This window comes from Drosophila biarmipes, chromosome 2L (genome assembly GCF_025231255.1).
Source record: "Drosophila biarmipes strain raj3 chromosome 2L, RU_DBia_V1.1, whole genome shotgun sequence".
Taxonomy (NCBI): Eukaryota; Metazoa; Arthropoda; class Insecta; order Diptera; family Drosophilidae; genus Drosophila; species Drosophila biarmipes.
This window is the reverse complement of record NC_066612.1, coordinates 18,370,184-18,390,107: the sequence shown is the minus strand read 5'-3', so window position 1 is coordinate 18,390,107 and position 19,924 is coordinate 18,370,184. Positions and strand designations below refer to the sequence as shown.

Here is a 19,924-nt window from a genome sequence, read left to right as displayed (position 1 = left end):
TACAAGTATATTTATTATCACTACACAATTTAAATTCAAGAATAAATAAAATTTTTAAAACAATTGACACAACCAAGGTGGGTACTGAAAGAATTTTTAAATACGAGTTTTTTAATAAAAATATCTTTAAACTATTAATTTACTCCAAGTTGACAATTTGGGAACCTTCCCAACCCTTTTTGAAGGCAATAAGCCAATATGAACGGTTACATTAACCATTTCGTAAATGTGATGTACAGCGATTGTCAAAAAATGGGGCGATTCCTTTTTTAAAACTAGGGCTGCAGAGCCTGAAAACTGAAATTCCTGCAACTGAAAGAGTTTATTTGCAGTGCACAATTATTACTTGTTTGAATTGTTACGCTGTTGCATTACGTTTTCAATTCGACCTCTCATTATAGGGCGTCCTCATAATTGCGTCGAACGGCGGTCATTTTTAGGCACTCGCTGCTGTTTATCACAACCGCCGATCGCTCGACAACCCTGGTGGGAGGGCGAGGGCTCGCTCCTCGCATTAAGTTAATGTGTGCTAAATTGTAATTAAACTACGTAGCAGCTTTGTGCCTTTGCGCGTGTGTGCGTCGTAGTCGTTGTTGTCGCGCGAACGAGCGCTCGTTTTTGTTGCTCTTGGGGGCAGCTGCAGTTGTGCCCCCAGCTCGTGCGTGTGTGTGTGAGTGGGCTCGGGCTAGTAAAGGGAGGAAAAACAGAGGCAGTGCAGAGCCAGAGGTCAAAAGTGCAAACGCAGAGCTCGCGTGGAGTGCATTGCCTGGGTGGCAAGGTCGTCAGCGCGGGGGCCCATCGATTTCTAGTTTTTGGAGGGGCCACGGGAGCAAGGTGGGGGCATCTCTTCTCCGCACATAAATATGTACTCATAAGTACATATATGTACACTCCACAGGCTGATAAGCAGCGAGAGAGACACAGTGAGGAGGAGAGAGCGCGCCCGTCAGCTGTTCAATGTTTTGGCTGTGTGCGGCGCACAGGTTCCGCTGGTCCGCAGCTTCGTTCTTCGATCAGTTCCGTTTGTGGAATGGAACCGCTCGTTCTGCGCTGTTCCCGCCCACTCCGCCGCCCGCCCTCCGCAGCATTCCAAGCCGATCCGCAGTTCCGCGTGTGCCTTCCGAGCGTTTTTCGATCGAGTAGTGGGGGTTACACTATCGTCGCCACAAGGAGCCATGTACACTGTACATAAATACATTCAAGCAGGCGCCCACTGACGTCTCTCTCTCTGACGTCTGACAACCCCGCCACCCCCTCTAAGTGCGCCCGTGTGTGTGTGCGTGTGTGTGTGCGATTATTGTTATTATTGTGCTTTGTGACGCATATAACGGCAAAAGCGGGGCGTGTTTTTGCCTTCGTTGGAGAAGCTCAGCGTCTCGTGGGTAAAAAGCGCCAATCGGACAGGTGTCGTTTGGCGGAAAGCTCGAGCTGCCGCTGTCGGGCGTAGTAAACAAATCAGAGATTAGGGCGCCGTGCTGGGCGCAAACAACACTCCAAGAAAGACGGCTCAATTAGCAAATTAATCTAGAGACTGCCGGATCCCTGGGGTATTTTCGAAACGTGCTAAGCACTAAACATATTTCCGAGTGTCCAGACCAAATCTCCGCCAGCGTTTACAACTCATTTGACCCGCGAATTCGTTTACAGAGCGATGGAAAAACCCCAGCCACACGGAAAAAGGGCCAGCGCCAGCATTTAATTGCCACTGCTACGCCAGAGACATTAAAAAACACAAAAAGTGGAAATAAAAATCATTAAATGTGCCCAGTCACCATCAATAAAAGCAGCTTCGACCTCGCGAGCAAAGTGTTTGCATAGACATCCCCCGGTCACCTGGTGAAAATGATGCTGAACAAATACGAGGGATACCAACGCACAGGCCAAATGTTTCCCCACCACCAGCAGCACCAGCTGCAACAGCTGCAGCAGCAGCAACAGCAACAGCAGCAGCAGCAGCAGCTTCCGCAACAGTCGCTGTCCCTGCCCCCCAGTTTCCCGCAGCACCTGCAGTACGGGCACCTGGCCCCAGGAGGAGCCACTGCAGCCTCTGATGAGCTGCTCAAGGCGGAGCGGGGAGCGGAGTCCATCCACTCCGGCCAGTTCATGGTCTCGCACTTCGAGGCCGAGGAGGCGCAGGACGACCTCGAGGACGACAGCGAGGTGAAGATGCTGGATCCCGAGGATCCCGACCTGGTCAAGCCGGGCGAGCCGACCAACACCTGCCGCGACGTCCAGCTCTATGTGCCCCAGACGGTGGCCCACTTCAGCGCCATGGACCAGGAGGGCGACGAGAGCAGCATGAGCATGGTGACCTCCCACCTGGAGATCGAGACCTCGCTGACCAAGCTCTTCAAGTGCATGAACCTGGCCTACAGGTGAGTAGCCGACGCGACGCACCGCTCGCCAAACACCAATCGGCAAACACCCAAATACCTATGAAATATAGTTTCCCGCTTGATCACGCGCCGTGAGCGTGATAACCGCCAGAAACTGGCCAACGAAAATCCAGCAACCCAAAAAGCTGGGACCGCTTCGGTCGCATAATCGCGGCACATGTTGCGAGGCGACGTCGCTGCTCGGGTTACTTTGGACCCAACTTTGCCTCAATCGCTTGTCCACTCACTCGGCCCCTCAGCCCCCTCTTTTGGGTCGCACTTCTCCCGTTTCTGCAAACGCCAGGGCAATTATCACGAAAGAATATCAAAATATTAAATACAGCGATATCAGAACGATTCCAGACCGCGAATTTCTGCACGAAATTGGCGCAAACGACTGACCGGTTATGAAGCGCGAAATAAAATGCAAGGTGGTTGCAAAATATTCTGGCTTATGTTTTGTATATGAGGAATCTTTTTCTGGTTCCTCATTTAGTGTCATAATAGCTGGTCCTTCCCCTATTGGGATATTAGTTGTCTTATGTTCTGCTTCAATAGCAACACCATAAGAACCCTATATCATAATAGTTTGATCTTTCACATGCCTAAATCATGCTCGAATATCAGGAAATTAAAATCTTAATTCATTAGCTGGTACCTGTGAATCCATGGAATGTATTATCGTTTTTTTGTTGGCTCTATGATAAGGTTCTACCTTATTTGGTTCATTTAGATCATTAGTCATTATTAAACATCGTACGACACGTTCGACTGTTCAATCTATATTTAACCAAATATTGCCGATGTCCACCAATTCCGAAGCGTTCTCCCACTTTGTTCTCCTGAGTTAAGTATTGTTTTTGTAAATAACATTCTTATCAGGAGCAGTAATTTTTATTGGACTTTCATTCTGGTCTGTTTACTTTTATTTTGCTAATTGTTGTGGAGCTGAACAAACTGCGCTGTGGGGTAATACTCGTCTTTCAGATATGGCGTAAATATAGCCGGAAAGCTGCCATGGGTCGAAAAATATAACCGCTTTAGCAATGTACGCACAAAAGATAACTTTTTACAGGTGTTAGCTCTGGCAAGGCGAAGTTTATCTAATCTAAAACCATCGGTGCTTACAGCATCCTTAGGCCAGAACGTTTATTAATAGGTCTGCACTATCCAGCAAAAATAGTTCTGAACGAGATACAAATTTAGTGACGAGCGCATTTTCAACACGCCAGTTTATTCTCAATTTTTTAATTTTTGTAAACAAAATAATTAGAATAGACTGAACTAAAATCATTACTTAACATTTAGAAGAAAATACATTCATATTATTAATTTGATTAGCATTTTTGTTTTCTTAAAGTTAGTGTAAGGAAAATACATTTTTTATTGCTACACCTTTTAGAATCTTTTTTTTCAACGAACAAGTGTTTCAGGGACAATCTCTATTCTGTAAATTTGGAAAGAAAATATATAAATAGGAGGCAAATACAGAAAGTGTTTTACTCAAAACATAGTGATGAATGTTTGGGGCTTTTGGGCGGGAATGCCCCGCCAGTTTGGAAATTCAAAGTTGTTTATGTCGCGCTAGACACAGTTATTATAGCTCAGGTATATCTAAGCGTTTGAAAGACTTATGCGTCATACTAAACGAATATCCGAAGAGCGCGAAATACTGGATTTGTGCCAGTAAAACCCAATACAGGAAGTTAATCATGGCCAAACAGGTACGTCACTAGATAAAGCGGTATCTGGGTTCTTCGATGGGGAGGCACCCCCACATGGGAATGTTGTTTGACTGCTTTCGAGTGCTCGATTGTGCAATATGAAGGGGTCTGTTCGATACCCCACAAATGTCATGTATTTACCTGATGTTGGCCTAATGTTTTTCACTGAATTATCGACAACGATAGTGAGAGGAATAACAATAATAAATCAACAGTGTCAACATGTCGAGTATCTGCTTGAGTCTGACAGTAGTTTGTTGTGCACACTCTCACACTGATGTGTGGGTATTTAATAATTGTTTTTAGTTAGGTGCCAAACGCTCCTCAATTCCCTTCACTGAAAGCTAGAAAGCGCTATTATGACAGATGTGCATATGTAGGCAGATCTTACAGAGATTGCAGCTCAGTGGGGTTAGGGGTCTGTTTATTTTTAGATCATAATCTGCGCACTGCTTTAGTATTTATAAACAAATCGATTGGTTTCTGATAGACTGATAGCACTGACACAATGGTAGATATCAAAGGAGAGATAGTGGATAGAGTTGAATTTATAAAGCCCCCCAGTAAGTACACTTAAATTCCTTCGATTGGTATTGGTTTTCGAAATGCATCAGTATAATACTTTATACTTTACCTTTACCTATTCTAACATGTTGCTTTCGTATTTACAGCCAAAAACTCACCTCGCCCAAATGGAATCATTTCAAAGGAGTGCGACTACGTTGGAAGGACAAAATCCGCCTGAACAATGTGATATGGCGCTGCTGGCACATGCAGTGTAAGTTCCAGAACTTAAGTGAATAATAGGAAAGCCCCAAATAAAATTAAAGTGCAATTTGACGAGATTTTTCCAAAAATCTAATCAGCAAGTGCTAACGATTGGTTCTACCGATTGAAGACTGCGATAAGACCCCGTACTACTTGTCTAGTTAGGGCTCTTGAGAGATTGCACTTCGTAGAAGTTTTCCTATATGCCATTGGCATTGGTAAAATATTCCAAACGAATTATAAACCAATTTGGTTTTTATTTCCCCGGAACGCGCTACACGTGCGAAAGCCTTAACCCAAAAGAAACAATTGCGAGTGATTCAGAGAGGCAGACGCCAGAAGCTTTGAAAGCACACTCGCACTGAGGTAACCTCACGCTTTGGAGCATCTGATCTACTTTCGGCGGCTGGAGGGCTGTCAACTGGTTTGGGGCAGATGCGAGGCAAGATGCCCGGGAGACTGGATGAGTTGGCGTTGCCAGGCGGGCATCGCCTTCGCCACTCCGGGCGCTCCGGGCACTCTTATCAAGGTCTGGTCGGCTGTGCCGATGGCCCTTATCAGAGTCTGGACCCTCGGCAGTTGTCATTTCGTTGGATTTTGTTGTTGGCCCTGCCGCGGCGTCTAATTAGAAGCGGGAACATATGATTCCGGCGCCGGTGACTAGCCTCTTTAGTCGCTGCTAAAACATTTTAGTGGCCACCCGCTCGATCGTCTAGACTGGCTCGGAGTTTTCCCGCGCACTTCAGCCGCGGGCGGGAGTGTGGCGCATTCTCAAGTGTTCCGTTGATTAGGGGGCAGCTCGTCATAGGCTCGAGCCGAACCAACTGACAAGTAAAGCACTGGCAAATCGCTTTCGATTTTATACTCTGCCCACCGGCCGACCGTCTGCCAGCGTTTCTGCTGATAGTATTTTTTCAAAAATTTCCGTTACATCACTTTGTGCGAGTGGGAGGACGGCGGCGCAGCGTTACACCCCATCGCAAGGGCAGCGATTATCTCTTGGGTCTTCTAGATGTCGACGACAACGGAGCGACGACAAAGGCAAATGGAAAATTTTATGTTTATTTATAAGCCACAACTTCTACCATCTCATACAATTAGTCTAGTACCTTAATCTCCGCCATAATCTATATGCCATTCTAAAATAATCCTTTTTAAAGGAGGTCTAACAGCTTTCTAGGCCTCTTTTTGCAAATCTGCGCATATTACGTTTCCGTTTCCATCGTGATCAAGTGTTTTAAATGACTGAACACGACTACACTAAAATTCGATTAATTTGCAAGATTAGTCTTTAGCCTTGTTTTGGTTGCTTTCATGTCTCCCCAATCGTAGTGTCAAGGTAAATCGGGGTCCAACACCTTCGGAAATTCCCAGGCAGACGGCGGTTTTATCAATTTATAACTGTCTGTGGAAAAGTTCTGCCGTTTATAGGGGTCTTTCTAAAAATAAACCAACTCTATATTATCAAAATACTCCCCACAAATAGGAATAAACCAAGGAATTACCTGTAGTTGACAGTTCTTCAAAACATTTGGGGGTGGAAAAAGATTTCTCCGGATAAGTGGTAATGAGGAATTGAAAGGCCCCAAAAAAAAATTAAAATAACTCAAAATTAAATACTTACGATATAGAACAGCATTTTTAATAAACTTATTAAAATTGAAACTTCATTTTGTTGACGAAATAATACATTCTTTTATGACATAAAAGTCAAAAGCACATTTTAGGCAATATTACTTCTTTTAACTTAAAATAAAATACCCTCAATATCGACCAGAATTCTTTAAAAAGGTATTAAAATTAAAATGAAATTTAATCGACAAATTTGAAAAAGCTGTTATTATGATGATGCATATAAGCAGAGGACAAAGTCGAACAGGTTTTAGAACTGATGTACCCTGTGGCGGGAAACCAAAGTATATTCACCCTCAGTGCCCGGCATACTTACTCACTTTACGGTATTTTTTGAGCCCATATGTGCACAGGATTTAGATGATACTTAAGTTCTGTTTACTCTGTTGTACAATTGGTAGATGCGTCACAGCTCTCCAGCTATCTGGATTTGTTAGGAAGAGCCACTGGCGAAATCACACGTGTTGCTGGCAACTCTTGTCATCTCTGGGGAACTCGCTATCTCTATCTATCTCTCCCCGGAATCTTATCACTTCGTTTTATTTTTTTTAATGTATTCCCTACTAAACAGTGTTTGTGTGTTTTCCATTTGCAGTCATACAAAAGCGCAGAACCCCGGTGTGTCAATTCGCGTCGCCGCTGGACGTTGACATACATAGTAATCCTCAAGTAAGTACCTCTAGAAATACGAACTGTTAAATAATTTCAAAACCCCGACAACAGTTGCAAAAAAACTCAAAATGTATAGGTTTAGTGATTAACAATTATGAAAGTGTATGTACTAGAGCGTTTCGATTGTGTAATAGCAAGGGACTTTTTTAAAAACGTTACGAAATGCAAAAATGGGTTGGGGTGCACTTCAAATAAAGTAATTGCTCTTACTTTTTTAGAGCTTGGAGTAAATACATTTTTTTAAAACATTTTTATTGAAATTTATTAAAATGTGTTCTATTTTAGATAAAATACTTCTTTCGAGTACATCCTAAAATTAAAATTTCTTAAAATAACTCAATTTTAATGCACATACACAAGAAGAATTTCGTTCCAAATATATCTTAAAACCAATAGGCCCACTATTATCAAGGTCGATATTCAAAAATGTCAACCTAACCATTATTTGCTCTAAATTATATGAGTCTCTAAAATAAATGTGGATTGCTTAAAGAGGTCGTAAATTGGGTTGATAATCTTTTGTTTTAAGATTTCGTTAGAGATTATTTCGCCAGACCTTGCTAGCCTAAGTCATTGGTTTAATAATTCGACCACTCGAAACTCAATCGATCAGTCCACATCGTACCATCCATCCATGCGCATCACACGCGTAGAATAGCCTGCAAAAGTGGCACACGTCTGAAATGGTTCGTTGAGATATCCTCATTTAGCTCTATCGTCAAAAAAGAAAACACTTCGGTGCTGAACAGTAAGGAATCACTCGAATGCCGCGTGGTCGTCGCGCGATCGTCGCGCGCCATTGAATACCAGGGAGAGATACGGCTTGGACCCCTGGGATTGCCGTGGTCCTACCATCTTCTTCCCGCCGGACTCTCCGGCCGCACGTGATAAGCAATGTGTGGTTTTTTGCGGGGGTATTTTTAGCTGCCGTTAACCTATTGGCGGGGCACTTTTATTTATAGCCTGAGATTCAATTTAAGTACCATATTGTTTAATCGCTGTTCTTACCTATCGTTTGGTTACTTTCACTGAAGTTTATACAGTTTTAATACTCGGTACTTGTAGATTACTACGTAGTTTTAGATTAGTTGTGAGGCTTGTAATATCGTTAACAGTCAGTTACTATAGGCCCATCAAAGAGTAATTCAAATATAACTAGCCATTGGATGTGTGAATAAAGATAAAAATGAAATAAAATAAATATTTTCTATTAGTAATCCATAGCCCACATATCGCGAAGTTTGGTGGATCCAGCATTAAATCAGCTTGTTTAACGAAGTTCGTCTTATTATGACCTTGTTAAGACTTCACAAAACAATTCAAAATTGGGTATGGTCAAAAACTTGTGCACAAACTTTTGCAAGTCGACTTGGCAACTTGTAACTTGTAAATGATTTATTTCTGTACAGCATACTGAGTTCGTGTCATTTCACAACTCCTCTCGGAGACGAAAAAAGTTAGCATAGTATAGATCACTCGCTGAGAATACTACCCACCTCTCCCGTTATCTCGGCGGGAACGTAGATTACGATTAATCACAATTAAGTTAGAACATACAGTATATATTTGCTTTTGATTAGGAAATTAACAAGGCTTTTGTGGTATACACGCTCTCATCTTGCTTTATCTTCCTCTTGTACCCCACACAGACTGTCGTTCTTGAGGGCAAGTACTGGAAACGTCACTCGGCCGTGATCAAAGCTGAATACAGAAAATGGCGCAGAAACTATAGATCGAAGGCTACGGGCTGTTTAACATACGATTCGGTGAGTTATCAAAATTTGTTAACCGTCTTCGTAGAGTTCTCCATTTCCTTGAACTGAACCAAAATCACCATGTACGTAAAGATTGCCGTAAACAGCTATGTTAAAATGGAAAACCAGTAAGCGGATAGATATTTTGGTTGCTGCGGGTTTTACCTTAAACAAAGTGCTTTTATCCAGGGCGAAAAAGCCATAGGCTGTCAGAATGGGCTGCTGTCGAAGGTTCTTCAGTAGGAACTTTTCAATCTAAAGGAGCTTATTATTGTGATTTAAATAAGAAATATATAAAACTGTCTCTGCTTACCATTCTATCTAAACCAGTTCCGGTTCTAGGGACTTTAGCCAATATCTTTGCTGTTTTGTTAGCCTGCAAAATAGATTAACAAAGTGTCATCGATATATTTGGAGTAAGCATAACGATTTTTAGGACGTGTGTACACTCGAGGACCCATTCCCACAGCAAACTCACTTCCACCGCTGTGCCATTGGTACGCAGCATGAGAACCAACATAATCATCCAGGGCGTGTCCCATGTGGAGGAGGTCAAGAACATGGACACGCACTCGTCGGGACCGAACTTGCCCTCTAAGACAGTGCTGATCAAGTAGAAGGGTCCCGAGGGCGCCATCAGCAGTACCAGTCCCACAATGGGGAGCATGAGCAAGCCGAAGCAATCGTTTAGCTCACCCATGCATACCATTAGGATCTGTTGTCTGCCCCTGAGACCAGGAGCCAGGTGACCCTGCTCCAGCTGGCGATTGTAGTGGATCAGTCCGGCGGCCATGACTTGCTTGAGACACACAAAGAACACCAACAGCAGGCAGAGAACCGAGAAGGCATAGATGTAGACCACCATGACCAGGATCAGTGGAACCAGTGGCAATCCAGAGCGACTGTAGCCATGAAGGTAGTTGCCAAAGCAGACCACGGTGAGCACGCCGTACAGGATTAGATTGTGCAGGAACTGGCGGTCTGTGGAACTGCCCAGGCAGCGTCTATTCAGACGCAGTAGGTGTTGCACCAACTCCTTGTGCCGATGACGCCGCACATACATCACCAAGTATAGCAGGAACAGCACCAGGCACGTGCAGCGAAAGATGAGGGTCTCGTAAAAGTTTCCCGTCCGGTTGTAAATGCTCAGGTGGAAACGATGTGGCCGCAGGTGGGCATAGGTGAAGCAGCCCGTGGAGGCGGCCAACATCAGGCCCATGTAGGCCAGAGCATAGCGTTCGCTTTGGGGTGTGGCAAGCAGTCTGCACTGCTCCGAATCAAAGTGCCAACACATCATGCCCAGGAGGTGGAGCAAGCGGAGGTACAGCCGAAGGTCCCGGCAAACGTTTGACATTCTGCAGTCCAGTTGGACCTTCTCCTGCGAACTAACCAATCCAGCCGATGGGTATTCAATTTCATTGTTGATTCACCCGATAGCGGAAAGTCAATATTTTCATTATTTTCAATGCTATTAGCAGTGCTCTTATTAAATTAGGCACCGCACCTCTCATGGCCTGTGTGCACTAACAAAAATCACTTCAAACATATTTTGACATTATTGTCCTTACATAGCTTTTTTTATGAATGGGTTGTACAGTGCAAAGGATATCTCTAACGAAGTCAATTTTCAATGGTAGTCTTTTTTGGGCTTGATTATTATAAACTATTTTCGCAGGGTTCACAATTTTTTCCTTTCTTAAAAAGAATGTAATAAGTAATTGAAAGCATTCTGGAAGCGTTCCTAAATCCATTTTTTTATCTTGAAAGTCAGAGCGATGGAATTGATCATGCATGATAAATATTTTTAAATCGATTGCTAATTTTAAAAATTGTATTTTGCTGCTTTGAATAATTGAAGGAAGGCCAAAAGTCACTCACCTCCTTCTGCACATCATTAATGCCCATTGCTAGAACCAGCAAAATCACCCAGGGTAAGCTCCAAAAGGCGGCAGTTAGCGACATGAAGGCAAAACGCCAATTCTGGCGAAATCGGCCTTCAAAGATAGTCGATATCAGGTAGAACGGACCCGAGGGGGTTATCAGCAGAATTAATCCGGTAATGGGTAGCAGTAATAGTCCGAAACAATAATTGATCTCTACGTAGCACAGCCTTATTACTTCGTTGTAATTGCGAAAGTTTTTATAGAAACCTCGGCTTTTCTTGCATGACTTTAAATTGTTGACAATCAGTTGATTATAGTGCTTCAAAGTCGAAAGCAAAACACGCTGAAAACCGACAAACAGGACAATCACCTGTCCCAGAATGAGGTAGGAAAATCCGTACTGAAAGAGATAAACGGGAATTGTGGTCCAGCGAACGCCAGCCGCCCAATAGCCATGGGCGTAGTTCATCATGCAAAGCGCAAAAAGGGATAGATGTAGAGCATAAGGAAGACCAGCTTTTCCCGCTCCTGGGCGACTCCCAGAGATTTGGTTAAAGCCCAACATGGACTCCAGCAGGCTGGCAAAGCGATAACGCCGCACGTAGAGCTGAATGTAAATCAGTAGGGTGGCCATGGAGCAGCATCTGAAGTTGATCAGGGCGTAGCAGTTGCCAGTGCTGTTGTGCTTGCCCATGGCAAAGTGCTGCGGGTAGTAGGAGCTGTAGAAGATCACACTGCAGGACAGGCACACCACGACCACCGTGTACAACCAGGCACTCTGCTCCTCGAAGGCGTTCTCCCGCACCGAGCACTTCTCAAAGTCTATGGTGAACCGCAGCACTCCCAGCCACCTCAAGGTTCGGAGCTGAATCCTGAACTCTTCGAAAGCGTTGCGCGACATTTGGTATGCGCCAATCAACTAATAACTCATTTTCTAATGCAGATTAATGTTTGGTGTTGTCACATGAAATGTTTCACCAGTCAATGAGAGGCCTTCAGGGACTTATTCCTCATAAGTCAACAATTAAAAAACCCATTAGGTTATATTTGCTCATCTTGGTTGGGGTACGAGCACTTAGTGGATTAATTTGTGGCATCTCTATTAACGGTCGGGTTATTAATAGGTGACAGGTTTTTTTTTCCAGCTAAGGGCTTGAAGGAATTATGGAAGGGTAACGAATGTTTGTGGACCTAACTTTAAGATACGCCATATCCTAGACAATCGGAAGGGAAGAACTTATTTACAAGGGGTTTGAGCCTATAATATACCAACAAATTTGGACTTGAATGACAAACAATAAAAAATATGATTTTCAGAAAGGGAAAAGATTTCTTTTCATAAAATGTGACCCAGCATAAAAATGCAAAGCTTAAGAAAGGACAGTCTAATGATACACTGTTGCTGAAGACTTTAAGCCCAGCTTACCTCTCTTCCCACCACATCGGTGCGCAGTGTCATCAGGATGGCCACATAAATGGGCAGGTTCCACAGGAGTGTGGTGACCAGCGCTCGCCAGAGGAAGTGCCTTCCGGCAGGGAGGGCGTCGATTTCGAAGACGATCGATGTCAAAAAGAAGGGAGAGGCAGGCGCCGAGAAGAGCAGGAACGCCATAATTAGCACCAGCACAAGACCAAAGTCGCAGCTTAAACTCTGATTGCACACCCAAAGCAGGCGACTTCGCTGCCGCATACGAAGGCCACATGAGGATCCTGGATACTCCAGGTTCGATTGGACCATCTTCGAGATGTCTTGGTTGTAAAGAAGGAGCAGGCTGGCCGAGATGCGGACCAGGCAATAATGCAGGGCTACAATCAGACCGATCAGGACGTAGGTGTAGGTGGAGAACACGGTCAGTAGCATCGTTTGCCAGAATCGGACACCGGAGTGTTTAAAAGCCTTGGTCTGAAGAATGCCCGCTAGAAGAATCTGGCTGCCGTAGAGAGCGTAAATGCGGCCAAATTCTGCGGCATGCTGATTCTTCAGATCCACGCGGTTATGATGCAGCAGCAAGGATATCAGCGAAGTCAATCTCCGACGTCGCACATAGAAGAAAAGATGGATGAGGCACACCATCAAGCAGGCCAGTGCACAATTGGTCACAAAATAGGCATTTCCCACTTGGCCGTAAATGGACAACTTGTACTCCGCAGGCCTGGTAATTATGAGGCCAAGGGCCACCAGAGACAGGCATTGTGAGCTTATCAGGCCTGTCAAGGACCAAATATCATCGGTCCCTCTTGCGCGCGGTCCATAGCCACTGGGAAAGTCGTTTGAAATGCTGAGCAGCCCGAGGCACTTGAATGTCAACAGATACGCCCGCAAATCGCCACCGAGGGTCATGACGGCGTAGCACTAACTGGCAACCGGAAATACTAAAGGTTGCGCAGCCTTTTCGGCTTAATTGATAATCGATATCTATGAGATGTAGATTGCAGTCAATGCAAAGATATGGGGTCGAACGGGGGCAGGAAAATAATGCGTAAATTTAAAACCTTATAAATCAAATACAATTTTAGAATACATTATACTATCCTGCTAAACCGGATGAAAATAATCTATTTAAATCATTTCGGACTAAATCAGTTCCTAACACTAATATACACGATGTTTTACTGTCCATGCGAAGATTTTTTTAACTTCAAAGAGTATTTCATACTTAAAAAGTTTGTTATCCTTTCTACATACCGCACTGCCGACGCGGTTGCTCATGAAACAGGCGGCACAGATCATAAAGCTTGGCGAAAGCCACAAAATGCTGGTCACCAGTTTTAGAACGAGCGGTTTCTGGGTCTGAACCACCATGGTCAGATAAATGAAGCCAGATACATCCAGGGAGGCGAACATCCACGACAGCCAGGCGATGAAGCCGTAAACCAGGCTAATTTCATCATTGCAGAGCAGCACCAGGCGATCGTGCAGCTCCAGACATCCACGCAAACGAAGGACGAGGGCGCTGCTCTTTTTGAGATCTCCCGATTGCTCGAGGAGTGTAGTGATCTGCGACTGATTCCAGATGAGCACCAAGCGCAGGATGTGCACCATGCAGAAGTAGGTGCCCATGGTAAAGCTAGTGACCAGATATCGCAAAGGAAATCCCAGCGTGGTGAGCACGAAGAACAGCGAGGCATCCGACAGCCACTCGAAAATGCAGGTCCTGATGAAGTTAGCCGTGTAAAAGAGATTGGTGGCGATGATCACCCAGAGCAGGCGATTGGGCAGCTCTAGTCGCACCTTAGCCAGGTGCTTCCGGCGATAAAACTCTATTTTCCTGACGATCCGAAGGTGCGGCGACTGCAGCCAAATGAGCCAGGCATTCTGGACGATGAGGATGCCCAGGGCCATCACCATTACTAGCTTGTCATAGTGGTTTCCGGTCGCATTCAGCTCGCTCCTGAAGCATCTTCGCCAAAACATGACCATGACCACCAAGCAACCCACCAAATAGGTTTGCAGGGCAAAGTGCACCACGTAGCAGACGATACTGCGCCGCAAGAGGAACCTCTTCTTGGTGGGATTGTAGTCGATGCAGAATATGCCCAGGTACCGACACAGGCGGTAGTAAGCACACAGTTCCCCCGGCTGAAAGTCGTCCATGGCGAATGAATGTCCAGCTGTAGAATGAATCTGGACGAAGTGCTATTCTAGTGGGTAACCGACCATTAGCCAGATTTGTTTTACATACCCTGTACGTAAAAGCGTCTGGATACACAGAGCTATGGGAAACTTATTGCTCTTTGACCTCAAAAAAATTTTGTTTTTAATTAAAAGAATCATATCATGGACCAAGCCAATAAAGCTGCTGCTTCCTTATAGTGTGGATTTCGGTGAGGAGCCGTTCTAAAAACACCTTTGTCCCAGTTTAGATACTTCTCTTGACTTCTTAGCTATATTATTTGGCTGCTTAGTCCTATGATAAATATATACTCCTTAAATATCTACTGCTTGCTTCACATTTAATATTCCATCGAAAACGATGACACTGTGAAGTAAGAGGTGTCACCAAGTCGGCTCTTCAAATATAGCAACGCCTTAACTTGTTTTCACAAAAAGGACAGTCAAGCGTTAAAGTCACTCACCTGCTTAAGTACTTCATTAGCGACCAACGGTAGGCTGAGGTAGAAGACCATTGGAGCTAACCAAATGAGAATGAAGACAAGTTCCTGGACTGAATGGAATCCCTCCAAGTTGCTGACGTATAATATCAGAACACACTGCATGACCTGATACAACAAGAGAAACAGTACGACTCCGCCATAAACTGCAACCAATTCCCGCTGACCCAGCAGCAGGATCTCGTCGTGGGCTCTCAAGCAGGCGGCCAGATCAGCCGCAGAGATGGAGGCGCTGGACACCAGACCCTCCAGCTGCTCCGCCTGGATGCGCAGAAGCCTTTGCAGAACTAACACCATGCTGGTATAGCAGGTGTACTGAAAGTTGGCCAAAATGCAACGAGCCACAAATCCCAGCAGGGTTAGAAGGCGGCTTAACTGCATGTCTTCAATCCAATTCATGCCAAAATGGGCCACCATGGACCCATAGAGCACGGACACCACCAGCCAGATGCAGTACAGCCAACGGGGGCTGCACATCACCAGTGACTCGCAATGCAATCGCCCCACCAGCTTCGAAAGGCGCTGCAGCAGGATCACCTGGGAGTCTTGCTGCGAGCGAAACCATAAGTTGGCCAGCAGCTGACTGACCGATGCGGTCAGGATCACAGCTCTATCAAATGCGTTCCCTGTCTGTGAATTGGTGTCCATGTAGTAGAGGGAATCTACTGCAGCTGCCACCAGAGAGGACGCAAAAAGGCCAACGACCAGGATCTGAGTCGCAATCGAAGTCCAGGTAGCATGGAGGCAGTAATTTTGTAGCGAATCGGAAAAGGCCAGGTCTGTCAGGCCCAAGTAGCGTTGGTGATGCAGGAAATGCACAAGCTTCAGGTTCATTTCGACCATACGAACCGTTTACCATGTTTCACTCAACTAACTAGCTAGTAAATCAGCAAAGTATCGAACGTCGCTGTTCCAATTAGGTTAATTGTGGTCAGGTTCTATGGACGGTTATCTTTCAGCTGATAAAGATGATTACTTTTATACTCAAATCCCCCTCGTCTTTCTTGTTTCCACATATTGGAAATAGGTAGCAGAAATGCACTCTAGAATTTTTGGATCGAAGCTCATTAACATGGAAATGAAAATTCTATTTAGATTTGCTCAAACAACCAATGCTTTTCACGACAAATTGAAGTCGCTATTCAGCGACTATGATTATTTTTTAATCCTGCCGATAATCTTGAACTCATTTTTTTGCAGAAAAGCGAGTTGGACTTTTTGGAATGGTCGCCGCTGAACGATAGGAACTTAATGCCTGACGATTGGACAACGGACACCTTGTTCTCGGCTATAAATGTTCCCTTTCCTTTTCCTGACTCCAGGGAAATCGGTGAGTGATCCCGAATAATAACTTTTTTGCGATCAACATTTTTTAATATTTATTTATTCACTTATTAGCACGCGGCGCTGGCATCGCCGACTTCATACAGCCCAGTTTGGGACCCTTGCAACCGAATTTAGATGACATCGACATTTCCTTCTCAGGTCAGTAGGGAGCGCATATCTTCATTAGGAAAATGCATTAATGAATTTTACTCCCATTTTGCAGACCTAATTCCCACAACACGCTTGCCACCAGTCCCGGAGGAGGGAACCGATGCTGAAATGCTCAAGAACGACGAATACTGTCTATCGGCGATTGTGGGTGCTCCACACACGCTGTACTGCAATGACAGCATGATGGATGTGGTCAACAGCAGCAATAGTGGCGCTGGAAATGTGGACGCAAGCATGCTGGAGCTCAACACGCCAATAAACAACATGTCGTACAATGAGGTGGAGCAAAGATTCGCAGTGGCACGACAAGTGCAGCAATCCGCCAATGATTCTCAGCTTCTCGGCGACACGAGCTCAATGTCCGGCAGGATGCACGGGGGCAAGCACTTTGGGGCCGTCGGGGCGAACGACAACAGATGTGTGATCAACGGTCGCGTGGCCAAGAACACACAGCGCCCGTTCCGACGCGAGCCGCACAACTACGACAAGGCCCAGCCCACCTTGCACCAGACGAACCTCTACCAGCAGATGCTGGCCGAGCAGCAAAAGAACCAGCAGCAGCAGCAACATGTTGTCGGCGGCGTAGTGCTGCAGCCTTCTTTCCAGGCACAACAGCAACAGCAGCAGCAGCAACAACAACAGCTCACGCAACAGCAGCAGCACTTCCCTACCCAGCAGACAAACGCCTTCAATAACCAGAGCTTCCTTAGCAGCTACACGGAGAACTACCAGCAGCAGCAGCATCAGCAGCAGCTCAACGTAAAGGTGGAGCCGCTGCATAACGACATGCTGTCCTTGCTGGGAGACAGTGGGTACAACTCCATTGGGTACAAGCCCTATCCGCAGTTCAAGAAGTCCGCCTCGACGGGAACCTTTCTCAATGTTCCCCGGCTGCCGCAGCAGCAACAGCAACCGAGCTATCTGCAGCAGGAGCCGCCGCAGATGCAACAGTCGCTGCCTTTGGGTCTGAGTACTCAGCAACTTCTGCAGCTTTCGCGACAGCAGCAGGCTTCAAACACACAGCAACAGCAGCACCAATCCACTGTGGCTAGTTTACTGCAGCAGCAACATCAGCAGCAAAGCCAGCAGCAACAGCAACAGCAGCAACATCAGCAAGCCGCTGTCAGCACAGCCACTTGGGTGTCGCCGAACACCATTTTGCCAAAGGAGATCCATCGCTCCAACAGCTTGCCACTGAACGTGTCGCTGAACAAGCTGCCAGATGGCCGACAGCTCATCCATGAGCAGCCCTTTGCAGTGCCCAAGTATCATGCCAAGGGCAAGTCACGGGTGCGCAGCAACTCGATGCACCAGCAGCAGACGTCGGTAGTGGCGGCAGCTGGAGCGGGAAGCTCGCCGCTGAGCGCGCACAGCTGCAGCAATCTGCTGGTCACCCAGCAAATGCAGCAGGCGACTAGCGATCCCATGCTCAATAGCACTCTAGCACAGTTGCTCACGTCGAGTAAGTATTTCGCTTTCTAGAAATCCCCTTAGTAGTTTTGCTGACATATTTCAATTTCAGATTCACGCCTGCAAACAGCCGTGGCGAATAGCTCGCCCTCGAATTCATCTTCCGCCAGTGCCATAGTCACCACTAGCAACAGCAGCAACGTGTCTCCGGCTCTTTATGCTAATGTCACAACGCCGCCGTCGGTTTCGGTGCCAACGCAGCCACACTCACCAAAGAAGTCCGCCTCATTGCCCATGGCCATTAATCCCGCACTGCACAGCCCCCCCGGCGGGAGCAAAATGCACAGCTTTGGGCCGACTACGGCCAACCTGGGCAGCAACAGCCTGAGCTTGTCGCCGGACTCGCCGTTCCACGAGTCGCAGGATTCGCCACTGTCGCCGACGGCCAGCCTCAAGTTCCAGCCGAGGGACACCCAACGGAGGGCGGGCCACATCCACGCCGAGCAAAAGCGCCGGTACAACATAAAGAACGGCTTCGACACCCTGCATGCGCTCATCCCGCAGCTGCAGCAGAACCCCAACGCCAAGCTGAGCAAGGCGGCCATGCTCCAAAAGGGAGCGGAGCACATAAAGCAACTGCGACAGGAGCGCAATGTCCTGAAGGATAAGATCGAGGCTCTGCGAATGGAGCGGGACGAACTAAACAACTCGCTGACGTAGGCTAACCTTAAAAATATTCTTTTTACAAAAATTAATCTGTTATTCATTTTTAAAGGCACCTGCACTCCATTTTGCCTGCCAACGGAGCGCCTGTGACGCGGCAGGGAACGGAGCACGTTCGGCAGCTATACGAGATCTATGTGCGGTACAACACGATGAATGATTGGAAGTTTTGGATTGTAAGTATTAGGAAACTGAGTGTAGGGTTCACAAAACATTGACGTCTTTTTATATCCAAACTACTTGATAAACGTCACTTTTTAGTTCAGAAATGTATGCATACTATAAAAGGGCTCCCTTTGCCTTCTCCCTTCTTCCATAATACTTTTTCGGCATCCTCAACAGTTTTTAAATATAAGAAAAATTATCATATCACAATCACATACTATAATTTACCTAAAAATAATTTTTGATTGTATTTTCAGTTGGGTCTCATTCTGGAACCTCTGCTTGCCTCCTACACGTCAACAGTCTCGAGTGCTAGTCTGGACGAGCTACGCCGGACCGCCTTCCTCTGGGTCGATCAGCACTGCTCCCTTATAGATCTGCGACCCGGTAAGAAAACTTTGCTTCAACTCGATACGTTCCGTTTTAATATTGATTTCACTTTCAGCCGTTACGAATAAATTGAAGTACCTATCTATGCATACGGATATTGTATCGGACCCACCCAGCACATTGCAAGAGGAGGTGGTCAAGGCCCTTCAGAACTCAAGTGGCCAGCATCCCAACCTACATGGCCCCTAACCGTTGATGCTGTTGCCCGTGATATGAATTTATTTAATTCAGTCTTTATTTTAACAAGTAACTTCAACAAATTGTGCAGCACTAATTGTACAAAATGAAAATTAGGCAGTTTTTATACAAGAGATTGGCAGCAGGCAATAGATAGTTACGCAGAGCAGCAATTAGTGCCTACAATCTTTGACTTAAGCGTAAAATAAACTAACGATTTTACAAGTTTTTGACGTAACATGCAAATGTGTTTGTGTTTGATTGATTGCTTTCAGGAAAGACCCATATTTTTCACTTTAATTGTTTCCAAATATAATTGTTTGATTTATTCTTGCCAATTTGTTCGAATACAACATATATACTTTCAATTACACATTCCTTTTTAGTCTTCGAGAAACGGTGAAACAAAGAGAAAACATATTCTGGGTAAACAAAAGTTTGGAGAGCTTATAGTTTTGTATTTATAAATAAAAGACTGGCAAAACCCTTACACTTCCAGTTTTTTTTCGGAGAGAACGAGTGTAAATAGACAAATCTTGTGTCTGGAATTCGATCTTAAGATTAACATTTACACAAATATATTTTGTTTAATCCGAAAGTCTCTGATGTAGTAGTAACGTAATTTGTGTACTCTTTAAAAC

At 45.4% G+C, this 19,924-nt stretch overlaps 3 protein-coding genes across 8 annotated transcripts; 1 reads left to right on the top strand and 2 right to left on the bottom strand.

Moving 5' to 3' along the window:
• The first annotated feature begins 412 nt into the window (after positions 1-412).
• LOC108033736 (uncharacterized) lies at positions 413-19,521 on the top strand. 3 transcript variants are annotated; one of them, XM_017108291.3, is made up of 12 exons: positions 413-536; positions 1,648-2,375; positions 4,771-4,877; positions 7,095-7,168; positions 8,821-8,937; positions 16,122-16,251; positions 16,320-16,406; positions 16,471-17,880; positions 17,941-18,544; positions 18,604-18,727; positions 18,974-19,103; positions 19,162-19,521. In XM_017108291.3, the coding sequence occupies exons 2-12, from the start codon at positions 1,843-1,845 to the stop codon at positions 19,293-19,295; spliced, it is 3,450 nt and encodes a 1,149-aa protein (XP_016963780.1). In that variant the 5' UTR covers positions 413-536; positions 1,648-1,842; the 3' UTR covers positions 19,296-19,521. The 3 variants fall into 3 exon arrangements, with proteins under 3 accessions (XP_016963780.1, XP_016963779.1, XP_016963778.1); XM_017108290.3 differs by having other exon boundaries at positions 527-670; XM_017108289.3 differs by lacking the exon at positions 413-536 and having other exon boundaries at positions 906-2,375.
• On the bottom strand, positions 8,937-14,656 carry LOC108033738 (gustatory and pheromone receptor 39a). Of its 4 annotated transcripts, none has more exons than XM_017108295.3 (4): positions 13,495-14,656; positions 9,239-9,301; positions 9,091-9,180; positions 8,937-9,032 (listed from the first exon to the last, which is right to left on the bottom strand). In XM_017108295.3, the coding sequence occupies exons 1-4, from the start codon at positions 14,401-14,403 to the stop codon at positions 8,946-8,948; spliced, it is 1,149 nt and encodes a 382-aa protein (XP_016963784.1). In that variant the 5' UTR covers positions 14,404-14,656; the 3' UTR covers positions 8,937-8,945. The 4 variants fall into 4 exon arrangements, with proteins under 4 accessions (XP_016963784.1, XP_050741451.1, XP_016963785.1 ...); XM_050885494.1 differs by lacking the exon at positions 13,495-14,656 and adding an exon at positions 10,804-11,709; XM_017108296.3 differs by lacking the exon at positions 13,495-14,656 and adding an exon at positions 9,404-10,563.
• On the bottom strand, positions 14,668-15,755 carry LOC127010479 (gustatory and pheromone receptor 39a-like). The gene is made up of 2 exons (XM_050884915.1): positions 14,886-15,755; positions 14,668-14,788 (listed from the first exon to the last, which is right to left on the bottom strand). Exons 1-2 carry the CDS (start codon positions 15,753-15,755, stop codon positions 14,717-14,719), a joined length of 942 nt encoding a protein of 313 aa, XP_050740872.1. The 3' UTR covers positions 14,668-14,716.
• Positions 19,522-19,924: the final 403 nt, after the last annotated feature.